Raw genomic sequence first — 20,109 nt, forward strand, 5'->3', positions numbered from 1 at the left:
TTTTAGAATTCACTTTATATATATTATTATGATAAAAAAATAAAACCTTAAGATACAATTATATAAATTATACAAATTATATAAAATTATATTGCAAAGTGCTCAAAACTCTAAAATTATTATCAAATTCTTGCCAATATTTGTTTTAATTTCATCTTTAATTTCATTCTGCAACAATGACTGGCAACAAAAAAGTTCAAGCAATATAGTATCGTTTCTTTGACAAGAAGCTTATGCAATCTCTATTACCAAAAATAGTATCTACTTATATGAAAGGTTGCTTTTAATCGGTTATAGATTTAGGTTCTTTTCTATAATAGCTTTAATATTTATAATAACTTTTCTATAATAGCAACTAAAATTATTGAGTAAAGTTAAGATTAAAGTAATGCATTCATTTCTCATAATTAAAAGCATTTAGAAATTTCACTTAAATATTTTCTTTTGCAAAATATCACAGCATGACAATTGATTTCTTTACAAAAAAGCAAATCATTTTTTTGAATATATTATAATTCTTTATATATATTGATAAGCAATTTTTTTTTAAATAAGCATATAAATGTACATATTATTGCCAAAAACTTAATTTTTGAGCTTCTGTCTGCTTCAATAATTATGTAAATGCAAACAATTTTATATTCAATATGCTATTTTATCATTTGATAATTTTTAATAAAAAAATTGTTTACTAATTATTAATTAATTATTATTTATAACAATCTTTAATTACACAGATTAACTATTCTTAACTATTTTAAAAACTAAGCTTTATCATTCTTTGAATATAAATATAAAATTCTTTTTTACTATGTCTCCAAAAATTTTCGTTTTACCTATATAACTAGAGGATGAAATTTTTCATAAATTATTAATTATTGATCGATTCATCGGATAAATAGAATATCTAATGAGAAGTATCGTTTTTACAAAAAATATTATATATCGAGTAGTATCATAAAACGACTTAAAGAAGTTTATTGATATCATCTAATTGACATTTGAACTACTTCCTTTCAGTTCCTTTCAAAATTTAGCTATAGATATATACTTCGAGAATAAAAGAATCCATAATAGTATATTATTAATGGAGAGGAGAACAAAATCAAAAACTTTTGCTCTGTTATCAGTTTCATATAAAAATTCATAAAAAAAATTAATTTATTATTATATTGTCATAGTTTCATTTTCATTATTTTAAATCTTCGTAAAAGAATCAATCTCTCTCTCTTTCTTTCTCTCTCTCTTTTTCTTCTCCTACGAACTCGTTTTTTTTTTTCATTTTTTAATTCAGATTTTTAAAAAAATATAATATTTTCGTTTTCTTTTGTATAATTTTTAAAAAAAACATTGGATATAAAAACAACATATATTTTAACAGATGTAATTTTTGCAGGAATAATTATAGTTTTTTAATTATTTTTCGAATCATATAAATGTAATTTTTATAAATTATATTTATATTTATATATTAATATTTATATATTTATAAATTATATTGGATTTTTTTTTAATTTCTAATTTTTCCTTTTTCCTTTCTAATTGTGAAGTATATATTTTTTTAATATCTATAATACTTGCTTATGCAAAAACAGAATTTTTATTATAATAATATAATATATAAATAATATAAATTTAATTTCCATAAAAATAATTTTTGTAAAATACTTCAATTTCCAAATTTTCTTAATTTCTTTCAAAAGAAAAAAATGTTTGTGGTATCTTTTTAAAAAAAATTTCACTAATATCGATATATACAAATATATTGTGTATCATGATCTGTTATCGATGTTTCACATAATTTGTATGATGACGCTCTTTCTTCAATGTCATACTCGAAAAAGCATTCGTCGACGAATTTTTAAAACAGATCAAAAGCTTTATGTATACAACATCGACAGGCCCGAAATAACAAGTTTTCGTTCACGTTGGTGTCAATCGCCGCACCTCGTATCGATATATCGAACGGTAGACGTGTATCGCGTGCATCATACGATATATTTTTGGCGAATCGCCTTTGTGCAAAGATATATGTAGAAAAATCATTACTTCTTCGTTCGCATTCTGCTACTTTCAAAAATACAGAGTTATAAAATGAAGAGAGAAATCCTTTCAATTTTATTCTATGAATGATACGAAGTTTTTATCAATCAATTATTATAGCTTATTTAATCAATTTTTGCATAATTGCATACATGAAGCAGCAGTTCGATAATTATCATTATATATAAGTATTTATTTTCTCAATGATTATAATATGCATTATGTATTAATAAATTCGTTCTTGTCATCTTGTCATGAAAGATAATTTTCAAATAGACGTTTTTTTTCGGCATGGATAAAAGAAATATATATGAAACGAATGTGGAATCGTTTATTAATTCTTAAATTGAATTATATAAATTATGTAATGATAAAATTAGAGAAGTTCGATTTTAGTTTCATTTTTTCATTGAAGAAAAATCGATAAAAATAGTAGTGATATTTTCTGATATTGAATGATGCAATTAAGATTAATTTTATTTCACATTCGATATTTAACAGTCTTAAAAATATATATGTTTTAAATTTATATGAAACAATCGTCATTAAAATTAATAAAATATTTGTTGCAATGTATATATACGATTTATATTTATCGATTTTCGTTTGATAAAATATATTTTTTATTCAATTTTAAATAGCGATAGTTTTCTTCTTTAGAATTTCCCTTACGAGAAATTTTCCTCGTTTCCACAAGCAGGATGAAAAAAGATGGTCAATGTGAAAAATTCATACCGAGTTTGCGGGCGCATCAATTTGAAATGATTACATTCATGGTAGTCGTTTAGAAACTGGGTCAGTATTATGGCGATGTATCGAGTATTTTAAAGAAAACAAAATGTAAAATGAAAAGATCTTCAATTGAAGTGGAATCGGAACGGATGGACGTGGTTCCGTGGCATGCACGTCACAAGAATAGTGTCATCTACAGCGCATTAATCGAGGCGAATCTTTTAGAGAAGCCGTGCGCATGTGCACTCTAGATTCTTTCTCTTCAGTACTCGCGTGCCATGCCATAAAAAAAAGCAGAAAGCGTGTCGAGGAATCTCAAACGAAACTGCTCCTCTCTGTTCTTTTGATCTTTAAGTACTTGGATTTCCTTCATTAGGTACATTGGACAATTTTTTACGTATATGCAAGATTCAAAATTCCTGGTCTTTTTTTATCCAGTTCCGCTTCTTCCGCTTCTTTTATTTCATACAAACACCGTGTCCATTCTTATGAATTCATGGCAACTTATCTTTCACGAGGAGGATGAGACGCGTTCACGTTTAAAGTTCGTGGCTGTTTGCGTTGCAAGAAGGTTGATCACGTTACCGGCTCACGTGTCGTTATCTGGGTCAATATGCCCCCATGATATTAAGCCATTCGCGACACGCGAGTTTTGCAATTGGCTGATTCGTCTCGTTTCTTTTTCATTCTTTTACGTTACAATTAGTGATAACTCCATCACCCCGAATGCAAATAATCGGACTTCTTTATTCATTAATCATTCATAATCATTGTTTTGTCGATACATCATTGATAAATGTTTTTTTTTTTTTTTTAATTCTACCTCTTTCTTTTTCTATTTTTCTTTTTCAATATCTCTTACAAAAGTTTTTTCATTTGGAAAAAAACCAGGTTTTTTTTTGCATAAATTAATAATGATTAATGGCAAAGAGCAATGAGAATATTTAGCCGTATTGTATTATTATTTCAAAAATTTTTTTTTTACCGAACATCGATCCAAATCATACATAGCTTTTTTTAATTAAAAGAAATAAAGAAATAAAAAAATATTTCTTAAATGAATTTGGAATTAAAATCGTTGTATCCGTTCCGTTTTTAGAGAGATTTAAGATTTATTTGTTTAATTATCTCGAAAAATAATAATTGGTCGATAATTTCGCGGCACGTTGTTCGACTAGAATAACGACGCCGATCGCATTTATAAATAATCGCGCGTGATGGCCGATTAAGTAATTACGAATATCGATATCTCGTGGTTGCCAGGCAGAATGGAGACAGTACTGGTACCGATGTTCGCCAGCCAAGTATCGATTATCCTTACATAGTTTCTCTCTCTCTCTCTCTCTCTCTCTCTCTCTCTCTCTCTCTCTCTCTCTCTCTCTAAATTTCTTTTGAAAAGTTCGTAAACAGATAGGTATTGTTCATATTATAAATCTTTGATGTAAGATCGTTGAGTCTTCTTTTTTAATTATTTATTTTTTATTTAAACGCATGAATATTAACATTAAAGGATGGCAAGTATGAAAGTTTGTAAATCAATAATGATGCGATACATATCATGAATTATTATTTATCTCGATATTAAATCAACATTAGGCAAAAATATTATTTTACATTGTTCGAAATTTCTAAATGTTTGTCAATCGTATGCTCAATTTCACGATCGTTCACGAACTATTTCAAATATCATAAAGGTTTGTTTCAAAAATTATAAAAAAAAGAATTCCATAGTTACTATTGAAAAAAAGAAGAAATAGATAATGCGAGATAAATCTGAAAATATCTGTGATAAATATTAATAATTAAAATAGTTATTTAAAAAAAAAATAATTTCCACGTTACATATTGCTATAATATATAAAAAAAAAATATTTATATGAAAAAAAATTACTATTCATTTGTCGCCAAATCAAGCATTATTCTTCGATGTTTAAACTTTCCATTTCTGACCTTGGGCAACTTCACATACACATGCATATGTTTAATCTGCATGATTTATTTCTCGAATATCGTTCCGTTCGACACAAATTAGAAAGATAAAGAACAGGAAAGGAATTCGAATATTTAATCTCAATTAAAATTCCCGCAATTAAAAACTAATTAGTCATAGCTTTTTAATTGCGAACTAATTGTCGACCATCGTTTTCTCTTCGACTTTCTTCCACGAACGTTACATTCTTCTTCGCTATAAATGAATAAAATAAAAAATATTAATTGGAGAAAACGATCAAAACGATTTATCCAAACCGTCCTTGCCTCGTTCCAAAAGAAGATTTCTGTATCTCTCATCGCTAAAATGATGTTTCGTATTTAGTTGCCAACTTATGTTACGCAGAATTTGGAAATTAATCTTCTTTAAAATCGTGAAAATTTAAATGTTGCGTGATCGCTGTTTTTATTACACAAATCTTATTCAATTAAAATAGGAATGTTTGGAGGGAAAAGTCACTTATTTTGTTTTTTAATTTTTTTAAATTTTAATAATATGCGGAATAATTCTGCGGAAGCAGAATCTTTCGAAAGATTTCCTTATTTGAAAAATTTTATAAAATAAATAACTTCGTTATTCATTTATTCATCAATCTTCACAGCTTTATCTTAAAATTGAATTTTCCTTTTTTTCTCAATCAATAATTTTATCTTCAAATAACATAAAGAAATTATAAAATATAAAAGATGAAAAGAAGGAAATTGGAGAAATTGTGCAATGAAGAAAACATACACATTCAAAGAAATCGAATTCACTTTTTATCTCGGTTTTTAAATTTGTCAAAAGACAGTGTCATACACAAAGATTTCTCAATCTAATTTATCTAATCTAATATATATGAATGGACATAATGTTAAATGATTGTTGAAAATTAATCAATTTTGCGATGTAATTTATTCTTTGTTTTTAAAAGTATGAAGTATAAATATCGCTCTTTTTTCATTTTTTTGTCCATTCAAAAATCATCGAATGCTCGTGATATCTTACAAAAATGATTTTTATTCAAACCAAAAATCTCGATCCTTTTTTTTCTATAAATTTACAGTCTTTCGAATCGAATAATTCGCGATAATTTATTTTTTTATAACTATAAATGACACATCCAACAGTTCATTATATTCATCGGGAAGAAATAAAAGAGCGATAAATACAAATTAGATAACTGTTATATTAGATATGTTATCTGAATCGAATTACTCCATATAAAAAAAACTTGCATTGATTGATTTTTATGATTGCTATTTATTTACTTTTGATCTTTTGAAAATCATTTATACATAAAAAACAAAATTGATATCGATATTTCAATTTACTAATTATAATATTGATTTTATATTTACACATAAAAAAAAACTGAACAACTTTGGATATAAAAAAGCTTAATGAAATATTAATTATATTATTATTAATCTTAATGATAATACACTCACAGATTATGCACTTAGAATTTCTAATAATAAATTAAAATTAAAAAATCATTAGCGATTTTCTGTTCTATTATAAACTGCATTATTTCAAGTTTCTCAATAATTATATTATCGCTTATAGGAATTTATGATTCGTTGAAAATCAAAATTATTGTATCCTGAAAAGAAAAGGATGATAATTATGAATCTTACTTAAATCGATTTCGTTTCAATTATTATTCGTCTTTTAATTATTTGATAATAAAAAAATTTCATTGTTTATTTTCATTATCCATGCACACTCTCACCGATTCAATAGTTTTCAAGATACGATTATTGATATATCGAAATGACACATCCTACGTGTTTGTTTTTCCAAACACAGTCATCAAAGTACTGTATCATATTTCATCATCGATAAATCTCGTATCGTATACACATACATAACTTAGAGGCACTTGTAAGAATAATTACACTATTGAAATTTTTTTCATTACGCGATATTTGTTAGCTATTCACATCGTATAAATTAATTAAACATTCATTCAAACTCGTAAACATCGTTCCATCTTATTAGCCATATGTTTTTGCGCGATTATCGCATTCGGGAAATCATCCTTTCCATGAATTTCATGGAACGATCCTGCGATATATATATATATTGAACGCGTATATTTCCACGTGTCGATGCATTTTGACCCCGAGCCAGAGCGTGGGTGTGTATTTCGTTTGAAAGGGGCGGTTCACTGCGGCGAATTGTAGTCACTTTACTTCGTTAAGTTCTAAAGAGACGAATGCCTCGTTGCTTGATGCATGTTTTCTTTATGGTTGTTTTTCTCCTATCGGGGATACCCAGGATGAATTACGAATTTGTCTTATCTCTCTTTCTCTCTCTCCCTTTTATCTTTTTTTTTTTTTTGAAAATGTAAAATGTGTTTCATATAAAATGAAAGAATATAATTGGTTTTGGGAAAGAGTAAATACGAAGAACATTATCATTATCGATATTATTTGGTAGATTATACATAAATATAGAAAATTTATTAAATTAATTTTTTCTAACGCTCTTGTATACAATTCCAAGTTACTTTCTCCTTCTTCAAAAAGAAAAACTTTTCACGTAACATTAAATGAATAACGTTGGAAAAATACATATTACTTTGTAATGTTATACAACCAAGATCGCATTTGGTAAATTAATTAATCGATAGATAAATTGTGAAAGGCATCGCGATAACACTCCGGTTGGTTTCGTGGAAGAAAGAAAAAAAATTCGCGATCGATGCAAACAATACTTCTAACTGTGAATCGTGATTGCGTGCAGTCAAATAGTGGAAAATTTGTGTTTGTTAAAGTGGACAAAAATGGAAATTTCCTTTTCGACGATCGATAAAATTAAAGAGAAATATGGAAATCACTGGTCAAAAAACAGAGAGTTGAAAATCAACTTTACACTTTTCGTGTAATCACAATCTCTATGTAACTTTTCCTCCTCCATGAGATAATCCCGGAATTTGAGAATGCAACAACGAAGGATAATGAACGCGGATCAACCGCGAATTTTTGGATGTATATTATTAATAACGCAAAATTCTGGTATCAGGCCAAAACCGACTTGTTTTTCCGGCTGCAAGGTCAGCCTCGGCGGGTTGCGTTACGAGGGACGACGAGAAACGAGCTCATTGACTCTCCGTCTCTCCTATTTCCTCCTCTTCTCCCCGTGACACACTTTACCTCACAGTTTTCCACGCGCATGTAGCGGCGGAGAATTCCCCGTCGCGAGTGGAAACCGTCTCCGCCTCCGACCCCGGAAACCGACAGGCGTTCCAGCAAAGTGGATGCTACATCCGTGTTGCAAAGCTTGGCCAAGAATGGGAATGGTTGGATAAAGGGGAGTTCGCTCGTTTGTAAGCGTGACACTTTGCTTGTGTGGTGGCCGCGTAGGCTGCTTATTTTTTTGACGGAAGGAAGCTTTCCAATCCGTTATATCATCTCGAATCGATAACTTAATGAAAAGGACGTGGCATTGCTTGTTCGTTCAATCGTCTAAACTAAGATCATTCGTTTCTCTTCTCTTTCACGATTTATTTAATTGAAAGGTTTCGACGTTTCGTAGCCCGGTTTTCTTCTTCTTGATAAATTGAAATTGAACGCCAAAATGTTTTTTTAATTGCTCTTTGCCACGAGCAATAATATAGTAATTTTTATCTAAGAATGGAATAATCTTGCTTGCTGCCAGCTAAGACTTGAATCATCGACGATAGATGATTGTTTGAAAGTCCAAATTCCAATTTATTTAAGCGAAGTTTTTTTTTTTATTTGTGACAACAGGCGATGCATGTAACGAAGGATACTTTGATGTTTCTATGTTTTCGAATGAAAATCTGCTATTTGTTCAATACACACAAAACTGTTTGCTTTTCGTTACTATCGGTGATATTAACTATAGGGTGCTATCGTGCATCCGTTTTATCTCTTTCTTTGGTGAGAACGCGCACGTATACGCACGTGGATGAGATCTGATTGTATGCTTTCAATGGACAAGTGATCATTATTGTAATAGCATAGGGAACATATATACATATATCTGTTTTTACTCGTGATAAAAGTGATCGTGAATAAATCGTTAACGATATCGTCAATTATAGTTTTATATGGTATGATTTGACAAGATGTGACGGTAATACGAAACGTATAATTAATAGGTATGCAAATATTGACGGTTAGTTGTTTGATGTAGAAATGGAAGAACTATCTCGGGTGTTATTTGCGATGATATATATATATATATATATTAAAAATAGAATTGTTATGTACAAATGAAAATAAGCATAATTAAAATTTGAAACATAGGAAGTATTGTATATAAGTATTATACATCTTCTAGATGTGGAACAAATTGGGTGTGGCAGCAGCTCCTGTACTCGCCACTAGAGGACTTTTCATCGATCCTTCTTTTTGCAAGATCCTTTCTACTATCGATTCTTTTGTATCGAATTTTATGACACATTAAATATTGCGAGATTCGAATTTGCCGGCTAACGAATTACATCGATGAATCTATCTGCTAATTTGATACAGACATTAACATTATAGAAAAGATAGTATATATTTAATTAAATGTCTTCTATATTTAATAGGAAATAAATGATTTCGAGATATTTTACTAGTAAAAAAACAATTAATGATAAAATGATATATTAAATATATTATATATGATATATTAAACGACATAATAAATTTTATACAATTTATATATATATATATTTATTATATTTAAAAAAAAGGATTTTTGGATTAATGGAAATAGAATATAGTTTCGTGATAAAAGTATTTTAAAAGTAGTTAGCTAGATTGTTTTAAGAGTAGGCTATACCCTTTAAGATTTGTACAAGGTCACTGGAATTTAATGTGAGATTGAAATAGAGGATTAAAGAAATCGTGGCTCTAGATCTCAATCACATTATGTTGTAAATAGCTGCTATTAAATTTCTGCGATCAATTTCCCGAGAGCGCAACACACCTGTCTTATATGTGTATATATACGTACGTACGTATCGGTGCTCTCACAAGCTGTTTCGATTTAACAAAAATTATTTGAACCAGTCTTTCGAAGGCTATTGTTTCGTTTATTTCTATTTTCAGCAGTAGATTTTTATCTCATTTATAATAACTCGCCAAATATTAAAGTTTAGATAAAAAACTTTTGGTGGTGGAATAAAAAAAATCAAAAAAAAGTTATAAATTCAATTTTTTTTGTCTTCTCTGTTATATGCTATTATCTGTAATTGTAATCTGTAATCTGTAAAATATTTTATTGGGAAGATTGGTCAAGTTTACGTTTGGTCAATGTCTTTGAGCTTATTGTCGTACTCATTTGGAGAGAAAGGAAAAAAATCATGCGTACTAAGAAAGAGCGATTGATTGCTTTTCTATTGACGCCATTTTGCGCCTACAACGATGTTTGATTAAATGACTAAACACCGAAAGGGGCGCCACTTTCTTGCGTTAAGTGGCGCCCCCACTTTCATGATAACTGTGGTTCTCGGTTAGTAAAGCAGAACATACGTTCGCGAATAATATCGGAAAATATCGCGTTTCACTCTTTTCGAGCATCGCGATTCTCCCATACATTTGAATCGTTAACACGTGACGCTTTGCTCGGGCTGTATTAGTAATTAATAATTTCCAAAACTTGATTTATAAAATAGTCACGCTTTCCAAACATGAATTTATTGATTTGAAATTAGCGAAGCACGCCTTTCGTTGTACACACGAAACACAATGTATAGTTATATAGAATAATATAATTAGATTACTTTTTTGTGTTGAAATGCCGCAGTTTGGTTTATTGTTTCATTTTCAGGTCATCCGGCTGGTGGTGTAACATTAAAAAAAGGTAATATTCTGATTACTACCGTAGATGCTATTTATACTCATATGCTTCACAAAGTAAGAAATTAAATGAATTTTTACAAAGAGAAATTAGAAAAAAAGATACATATATTTTTTATCTAATTTTTAGTACTTGGATTTTTGATATATTTTAATTAATATCTCTTCATTTATTATTATTATTATTATTATTATTATTATTATTATTATTATTATTACGCTACTATTATCATTAGTGGTATAGCCCTCTAGTGAGGAGTATGAGAAATATTAAATCAATCTATATTATCGATATTTTACGACAGAAGAACGCCCTGCGATACTATATATCTATGCTTATATCTTTTGTTAATCTTTGTCGAAAAATTGTATTCTCCAATTATGAAAATAAGTTAAATTAGAATTTAAATGGTGGAAAAACAACTACTCAACTCTGTTCTACAACAACTCTGTAATAACGTAAAAATTATTTGAAATAAATTCAAATATGGTATTGAATAATATTTTTGATTTTCCAAACAATTGTTACAACTTAACAGTTACTGTTGTAAATGTTTAATGATTATATTTTAAAGACATTTGAGACGAAAAACGAATGGAAAATATAATATTTGGTTATAGTATTCCAGGGATAAATTAGTCCATCTTAATATCCTATAGTAATCAATAATCCAAATACTAAAAAATGATTAATTCATGCTAACTATCAAACCATCGATCGTTTATCCATCGTAATTTATTTTATGTTACTTCACCATCGTAACTAATCCATCGAAAATAATTTACTTCCATCTCGACGACGATCTTGAAAAATCGTCTCTATTTTAAGAAAGTTACCACGAAAGTTACGATCGAGGTTATATATCCAGATGCGGAACACGTGTCGTTGTCGAAGACTTCAAACGGTTAGCGTAAAATAGATTCGACACGTCACGAAAACGTAACTAACGTAACGTAACAGAAGTATATAGCGAACGACAATTTGATCATTTCGACGGATTGGTCGTGTTTGCCCTTGAAATTCACGTGTCACGATATTATACTTCGACGAAAGGATTCGCGCGCAGAGTCATTCTCTCGGTGAACATCTGGTCTACGTTCCATTGATTTGTCATCGCGGCGAGAAGGAATCAGCTGTTCGCAAGGCTACCCTTGACGAATACGAGTGTTCACCTTTCTCCATTCATGCGGCGTCGAGTCGATCGGTACTCCGAGCCTGGTGAACACTCTCAGACCGACAATACCATTATCCACTCTGATCTATTACCCTCGAGTGATCTCGAATTGTTCTCACTCTCGCGACCTCGTTCTTATTGATCCTATAGACAATAATGTGCTCGCACTTGTAATTCGTTAATATCTGGCCTTGCTCGCTCGCGATTAACCAATGTATCGATCCTACCAATTTTCATAAATATTTGCTTTCGATCGATCGATTCATTATGATCGAGATAACGCGTGAAATTTGTGTAAATGTAACGTAAATAAAACAATTTACATTTACGTTTAATATTATTAGTTATTAATTAATAGTATTAATGTAACGTAATAAAATCATTCAGATATTTGAATACGTATCTCTTTAATGCCTCTTCTTGATAAAATTGACTAAAAAATGTTTTTTGAAAAGAAAACGATTAATATAATAATTATACAATGATGAAATCTTTAAAAATTATATTATAACATATCGTGTTCCCATATTTTAATTATTTCTTTTCTATTAGAGTTTCTTTATAAAAAGTAAAACTTACAGTTCACTATAGATTTCTAATTACATAGATCGATAAAAATATCGTTACGTGAAAAATTATATCCGATACGAAGGAAAAAAAAAAGTTTTAAAAGTTTAAAATGCAACGATTAATTTTCAATGAAATTTGAAAATCCCTTCTCATAAAAACAACTTAAAAAAAGGAGGAAAGATTGTAGCATTAACGCAACATTAACATTTAGATAGACGAGATTAGATTAAGATTAACAATCATGGAATCATAAAAAAAAAATATATTTAAAAATTCGACAACGAAAAAAAGGAGGGGGGGGGGGAAATATGATGACCGTAAAATTAATGGAATCCTGTCGTTCCAATATCTAAGACACTTCAGATAGTTGACAGTTAATTTACAATTCATGATTTTTATCTGGCAGCTTAGTTTAAAACTTTTTCATAATGCCTAAGTTCAAAATTGTTGGGAAGTTGTTGGAGTTAAATAAATTTCGAACGTTGTGCTCGTACATGCGGTCCACGTATTTGCCTCGAGATCGCGTGTTGCTCGTGCGTCAAAGATAAGCGAACATTGTTTCGTCTCCACCTCGTAATGAAATATGTTTGTTAGATATGTAGGTGTCTGTCGAGCTTCCGTTAAATCCCTAGAATCCTTACATGTGTGGTGTCTTGACACGATTGCTGGCTTGATGGTTAAAACTCATTCTTTACGTGTGAGGAACGTGGGATAGGGAATGAATATTCCGAAGCCGGTTAGTATAATAGGACTCGTCGCGATTCGATCGAATGCGTTCCGATTGGTCAATTGGATTCCGCTCGACTTTTATGCTCCTATTCGATGGAAGATGCGACATTTTTCCATGTGCGTGATCCTTTTTTTTTTTTTTTTTTTTTCTTTTTTTTTAATCGTTATACAATTCTCGAAATCGAATTTAAATCGCGTTTTCAATTATTAAAAAGTAATTTCGTGAAATCAATACGGGTATTGAAGCGAAGTAGAAATTGTAATTTTATAATACAATACTTTCGTTATAATTTTAAAATAATTTAAAAACGTTAGATCAAAGGTGAAAAGAATAATTCGAAGTGCAATCGTGAAATATTTTCTTTGCTCTCTAAAAGCAAACATCGTTCAGAGAGATTAATAAAAATTGAAACGACATCTTTTAATTAATGTATCTTTGCTATTTTGAACGGACGATCAAGCGTGTACCGAGATAAGGTTATCGCGATTACGAGACGCAAAAATTGCAAACACGTTCAGATACACATCGATCTCGATATCGAGAATCGTTCGATCGCGAAAATAAAGGGGGAAAAAATACGAGATATAATGGATTCTTGTTTATATATTAAAGATGATTGAACGTATATTCTCGTTTAAAGATGGGAGGGGAAAAAACGATTCCTGTGCAATTCTGATTACAATTGGTATAGAATACGATTTAAAATCTTATCGTAACGTATTAATTATCTTATTTCTTATTAATCGGAGATATCGAAGGTATTAAGTGAATTGTGCGGAAAGAAAGGAGAATCGAATCGAATAAATTCGACTGGAAAGTATTTATCGATTCCCGAATTAGAAAATTAGCAATCTTTAAATCGAAAATCGAGATCCAACGAGTGAGTCGAATTTAAATAAATTAGTTATCAATCGACAGAAGCATATACATAATATACAAACACTGGGGATATCGCGAAATCATCGATGAAAGTCATTGTATATAGAACCATTGTTATAGGGGGGGAGAGGGGGCCAATCGCAACGCTGTCGACGATCCTCCTAGAATCGTTAATCTTCACAAATACCAAACACTCTCGCCGGAGACGCGTGAATTTCAAATTAATAATTTCTCCCGTATTGAAATTGAAATTCAAACAACGCGTCTAACGTCTCTTAATAATCATTCGTTCGCGCGATAATCGGGAAAACGTTAAAAATTCTCGTTAAAAACGTCAAAAATTCGTTAAAAATTCTCCATCTTGTACAATCTTAAAAGTTCGAAAGGTAGGCGTTGAAAAGCTGTAAGCGATAAAGGTTGCGCGCGAGACGACCGGTTCGACATGAGGTCGTCGCAGGTGTTGAGGTGCGATAACGCGGAATAATTAAAATCCGTCGGGCGGAAAACTGTGGTCGGTAAATCTCATTATCGGGCCCGATTATAACGATTATAATCCTGTTTTATTGCGATGCGTGCTCGTGAAAACGTTTTACGCGACGGTTGACAATAGTTTGGGGAAACGGGGTATGCGAGTTCCATCACGGGATCGAATGGTGCGTTTCTCGTTATTGCGATTAAATAACAACGCTACATCGTTCGTAAAACGATTCTAATAACGAATAGTATCGTTGCGTGATCATCTGTGCTGATCATGGATCTTCCACCTTCGTGGTTCTTGTGCGAGCTCGCTAAATTAATAGGTAAGCCATAACTTGTTGTTTCGTTTTTCTTCTCATTTACAACGTTACCGTTACGAACGCATCGAAAATGTAATCGAGCGAAAAGAACTTTTTTAGCGACACAAGAAATCGAGCTATTCGTCCGTTTATTTAATTAACCATCGAAATATAATCCTAATCTTAAAATCTTTCTCGAAACCCGTAAGTTTAGCCGCCTGGTTTAGTTGAAAATCATTTATCGCGTATCCCGCTAAATTATACGCTCGAATGCTTAAATACAAATTGAAACGACCTATTATCCGCTGTGTACAGGTAAGAATGATTAACCGAAATGATTTATCTAAATGATTTATCTAAATATCTCTCGCCCTGATTATTATAATAAACGTCTTTAAACGAGTTTAAACGCCGATCGAAATAATAACCCGCGCCAGATGCGATTATTTTTCCGTCTCGGGATCTTTCATCGAATTGTCGATTTCGAAACGAATATCCGTACACACCGTGGTACGATCACGAATAGCCGTTTCGAGTGACGATCGTTCGCATGGAATCTCATTCGATTTCGAATGGATCGTGAGCTATTTTTACGAGCATCGCCGCAAGCGGCACGACTGGTTCCTTCTATTAATAGTTATGGCGTTATCGCCATTTTCGCCAGCGTTTTTTGTCCTTAGCTGGAAGAGAAAAAAAGAAATAACCTAACCCAATGCCAAAACCTCTCTTTGCTTGTTTCGTGTTGACGATCGTGTGGTGATTTTTTTTTTTTTTTTTTTTTTTTTTTTTTTAGAATTTTAAAATTACCAATTTCCAAACATGGAATGTAACGATATAGAAGAATGAAGATATAGTTGAATGAAGAAGTAATAATCGTTAACTATTAATAAAGTAGTAAAGACTATTAATAAAACGTAATTCTATAATTTTCTTCGAACCTCCTTTTTTGAACGTTTGCCATACGTTCGTTGCACGCGAGATGAACATTTGCGAGAATGGTTAACAAAATTGGCAGAGGGCTCGATTAAAAGTGACGTCATCGTTACAAAGAATTATTAGGAGAAGAACGTCAGAGGTGACGTCGACGAATTTAGACGGGTTTGATCGTGATCCAATAGAAACTCGTCACGGGAGAAGTGTAGTAGTTTTCTCTCCAACTTCTCATAGTCGTCTCAACTATCGGGACAACGCCAATAAAAATTTATTTCGCGCTTATAAATAATACTTAGCCATTTTTCGATTACGTTCAAGTATTTGAAGAGAAAAGCGTTGTCTCATATTCACATCCTTTTGACAATTTGGAAACTCACTTTAGAATTGGCGAGATTCGAATAATTAGAGTTTTGAAAAAATTGATCTCGATTCTCGTTTTTCCGCTCAAATTATATAATTTAATTAATTAGGAAACTCTAAATTATTCGTTGTAAAAAAATATCGATTAAATTCAAGCAAATCCGATGTAAAACTCGAGCGCAAAGATTGTTCGATCGAATGAAAATACGATAATTGGTAAACAACGTTTCTCGTTAACGCGAAATCGATGTTAATCTTATCGATATTAATCTTAAGCAAAGATCGATCAATCGTGGGATCCACGAATTTTTCATACGAAATACAAAGATACGGACCTGTTTCACCACCAAATTTATTTCGCGTAGGCCAAATTTATATTTTTGCGAATTCTTTTAGAAAATGTTGCCAAGATTCGGCTGGAAATCGTTCAACGTGCATCGCAAAAATTGATCGCGTCTCCTCGGAGATCTTCGTATCGAAAATGTAACATGCGAACCAAGCAAATTTTCCATCCACGACAATTCCGACGATTCTTCGTGGCTCATCGTATCACGCGAATTGGCAAGAATTCCATGCGTCCTAGTCACGTTCCGTTCATTCGCGCGTTTAATCGTCAGCCTTGAAATCGCTTCTTCTTTTTCTTTTCCTTTTTCGTTTTCTCGAACCACAAATCGTTGGCAAATTTTCCGTCTCTTTGTTTCGTGACAACGATTAAATTTGGAATACAAAAGTATACGATAATTTTTAATTTATGAAATGCACCGCATCCACGATCTTACGATCTTCTAAAGAACAATGAGCGAATCGATAAATACTGGAAACGCTGCTCTTTCGTTCCTTATTACGCAATTACAGAAATTTCATAGAATTTCACGATGGAATGGTACGTTGATTCGATTCTACCTCGCAATTACGAAGCTTTAAAAGGAGGTAAAAGAGTCGTCACCGAATTCGCGTAGACCGTGCATTTTGCGTCAATCTCGTTTCCGTTGACGCCAACTTCCGCTTTTTGTATTCGAAAACATTTACGAATTTTAACGCGTAATTTTAACGCGTTTCTGTCTAATAATAATATTTTCCTGTTATTTTTTTTTTTTTTCTTAGAGCGACACAACGAAAATAAAGAAGAAATTTTTATCTATCGATGAATGGAAGAATGCATCGAAATTACTTAAAATTATATACGAGTGTTTTATCGAATATTTTCTGTTTACATCGTTTATCGAATCATTGGGAAGAATCATTGATTGAAATACAAACATCGATCGATGAAAAATACACGAATAGTAATAATTTAAGAGTTTGATTCGACGAAACTCTTCTCTGTTAAAAACACGTTCCTCTGGGATGTATCCGGCTTATTATCGATTATACGAGAACGCACAGTAATTTTACTTTTCTCGTGGCAACCTATTATTAAATTATATTGATCACCGAGAGCGTGTCGAGAAATCGCGTCAGTGCTTATTACGGATTGGAATTTTTATGCTCATCACATTGTGTTGCGTAATCTCGTGGTAAATTCGACGTCTGTTTCTTTCCACGGAATGATTTATCGTGCGTGTCTCTCTCTTTCTCTCTTCCATCCGACCAATCGTTCCTTCTTTCTTTCTTTCTTTTAATTTTCACGCGAAACGTTGGACGATGATTTTCATCGGTGAGAATCGATCGACGAAATTCGGGTCATTCGTATTTTACGTACATACGAAAGCAAGTACGTGCCACGAGATGAGAAATCCAAAGCCTACATACACTTTTCCTCCCAAGCAAACTCGCTAATTACCGCACGAAAATAGAACTATCGAGCTAAGAAAATTCTAACCTTACTCCGACTACTACTTCGCTCCGCCTAGAACCTTTTCCACTTTCCTCTAATTGCAACCAGCCAACCAGCCAGCTCGGCCCGATACCAATTTGGCCAAATATCCATCGCGTTCCTCGATCGAGACGGAGGAAGAAAAGAAGGAAGATCTTGTTGACTCGATACGATCGATTGATCGATTAAGCTGTAGTAACCTTTGAGTCACAGTTTCCTCCCGTGAAGAAACCTGGAATCCCGCCAGAGCTGTTCACCACGCTATCATCCCGAATCTAGATTAGTGTGAACGAACTCTGCCCTAAAATTTCAGAGCAGCGTGTCTAAGTCCTTTTCTTATCCTTCCTTTCCTTCTCTCTTTTCCTTTTCTTTTTTAACTCCGTCCCGAATAATCTCGAGTATAAAAGTATAAAAGTACGCGATTCGACGAGGTGTATCTTCTTTTTTTCGAAAACGTGACAAACAAGAAAAATACGTTACACGGTTTGCGATATCATCTCTCGCTCTATTTCGTTTCGGTTCCCTGTACGAACTCTTGTCAAATTTACGAAGAGATAAAGAAAGGCGAAGGACAAGCCTTTGTGAAGAGCGTTATATTTTTTCCCCCTATCTGGATTCAGAGAAGGAAATATTGTTTACGAGATAGGCCGATAACACGATAGGCGATAAGGAGTTTCGGTTACATACGGAATATCGGTTACGGATCGATTTTGATTTTGATCGTTTTTTTAATCGTTTCGTCAAGGAAAATTGACTCCCGTTGGAAATTAGACTCCCCTCAAAATTTCGAGTAGATGTCTGGTCGACGAGTGAAACGTCCCTTTTCGCGATGAAAACGATCGATCGTCGATCGATATCGATGAAAATTTGTGCTTTCGATTAATCGCTTCCCAATTTTTATCCCATATTTTTACGAACGACTCGATCGACGAATCTCGATCCATCTTTCGCCACATAAATCACGCAAGTGATTGGAAAATTTACAATCTCGTCCGATTATCTTTAAAATGATAGAATAAACGTAATTATAATCGCGTAGCATAATAAGCATACGAACGAAATATAATTGTAGCTCTCTCTGATGTGTTTTAAAAACGAAACGGTTGATGGGTGATGTTGGTGAAACTTAAACAAAGTGTGATCTAATACGTAAATCACGCGTTGGCGAAATAATCGGTGCATTAAAGGCTCGACGAGTGGTCTCTTTATCGCGATTATTCAAATATCGCAAATTGATTCGTGGACGACGAATAATTGGCAATTTCAAAAGAAATTTTCTAATTTCGAGAAACTTTAAACTTTTTAAATCTCGTCGTTCAAGGGGAAAAAAAAAAAAAAGAAAGGGAGAATTTATTTGTTTCCAAAAGAAATTTGTCAATAGACGTATTCAACGTAACACGATCCATCTACAATATTATTGTAACGTAGTAATCGTGTTATTTTCTCTCTCTCTGTCCCTTTGTCTTTGTTATTTATTCGATAATTATATTCTCTATCGAGAATACACAAATACATTAAGGTGCGTGTAATTTAAATACTTTGATGATATTTACTTGTTTTTCTTTTTTTTTTTTTTTCAAGGCTACCGATCAGAATCGTTAACAAAACACAAAGACGGTAATGTAATTATTTTTAAAATAGATATTTTAAAAATCGCGGTAATAATAAATTTTGGATAAATCGTATTCGATAACGAAAACTTTAATTTTAACTTTAACAAATTACATAAGAGGCGTCGTTTGCGTACGATGTTTGAAATAATTTTTCTCGTCATATAATTTTAAATAATTATATAATACGGAAAGTATACCGTGATGTGTACGTTAATGAAAAAAAAAAAGAAGAAAAAAAAAAAAAAGTCAAGGCGAGAAATTACGAAGCATCGCTAAGAAAAAAATATCGAGCATTGTTCGCATCCTTAAACCGTGTGATTGCGAATACGATTGGAAAAATTGGAAAGGAACGTATAGAATATGGATAAGCGGGTGACGGTTATACACGGTGTTGCGTCAGATGATTTTCTGCGTCCTCGCCGGTCGAAGTGTATCAATACCGTACACCAGAATAACCGTTCGATGTACAGTCGATCTATTTATATGGTCGATCAGCTGCGTTGCTTGCTCATAACTCAATAACGATGGCCTCGACGCGTACACCATGTTACGCGTGTACGCCATTCTTCCTTGCTCAGAAACATACCAATACTCGCCACTTGCGAACGACATACAGGTATCGAGCCATCAGAGGATCGATCGTGTTTGTTAAATGTGCAATACGTATGTAATAAATTGTTGTTTGCCTCTT

At 32.0% G+C, this 20,109-nt stretch overlaps 1 protein-coding gene across 14 annotated transcripts in view; it reads left to right on the forward strand.

Moving 5' to 3' along the window:
* The window catches only part of LOC122713388 (protein kinase shaggy-like), a 42,490-nt gene that overhangs the window by 2,964 nt on the left and 19,417 nt on the right, over positions 1-20,109 (forward strand). For 10 of the 14 annotated variants that reach the window (XR_006346484.1, XR_006346485.1, XM_043933793.1 and 7 more), the window contains exon 2: positions 10,538-10,570. The exons of the other annotated variants lie outside the window; for them this stretch is intronic. Coding sequence is in view for 7 of the 10 variants with exons in the window: in XM_043933793.1 (XP_043789728.1) it covers positions 10,538-10,570 (33 nt within the window). In the remaining 3 variants the exon portion in view is untranslated. The remainder of the gene's footprint in view (positions 1-10,537; positions 10,571-20,109) is intronic. 14 annotated transcript variants of the gene reach the window in all.

Source organism: Apis laboriosa, unplaced genomic scaffold (genome assembly GCF_014066325.1).
Source record: "Apis laboriosa isolate Shangri-la unplaced genomic scaffold, ASM1406632v1 scaffold23_cov150, whole genome shotgun sequence".
In the NCBI taxonomy this organism is placed as follows: Eukaryota; Metazoa; Arthropoda; class Insecta; order Hymenoptera; family Apidae; genus Apis; species Apis laboriosa.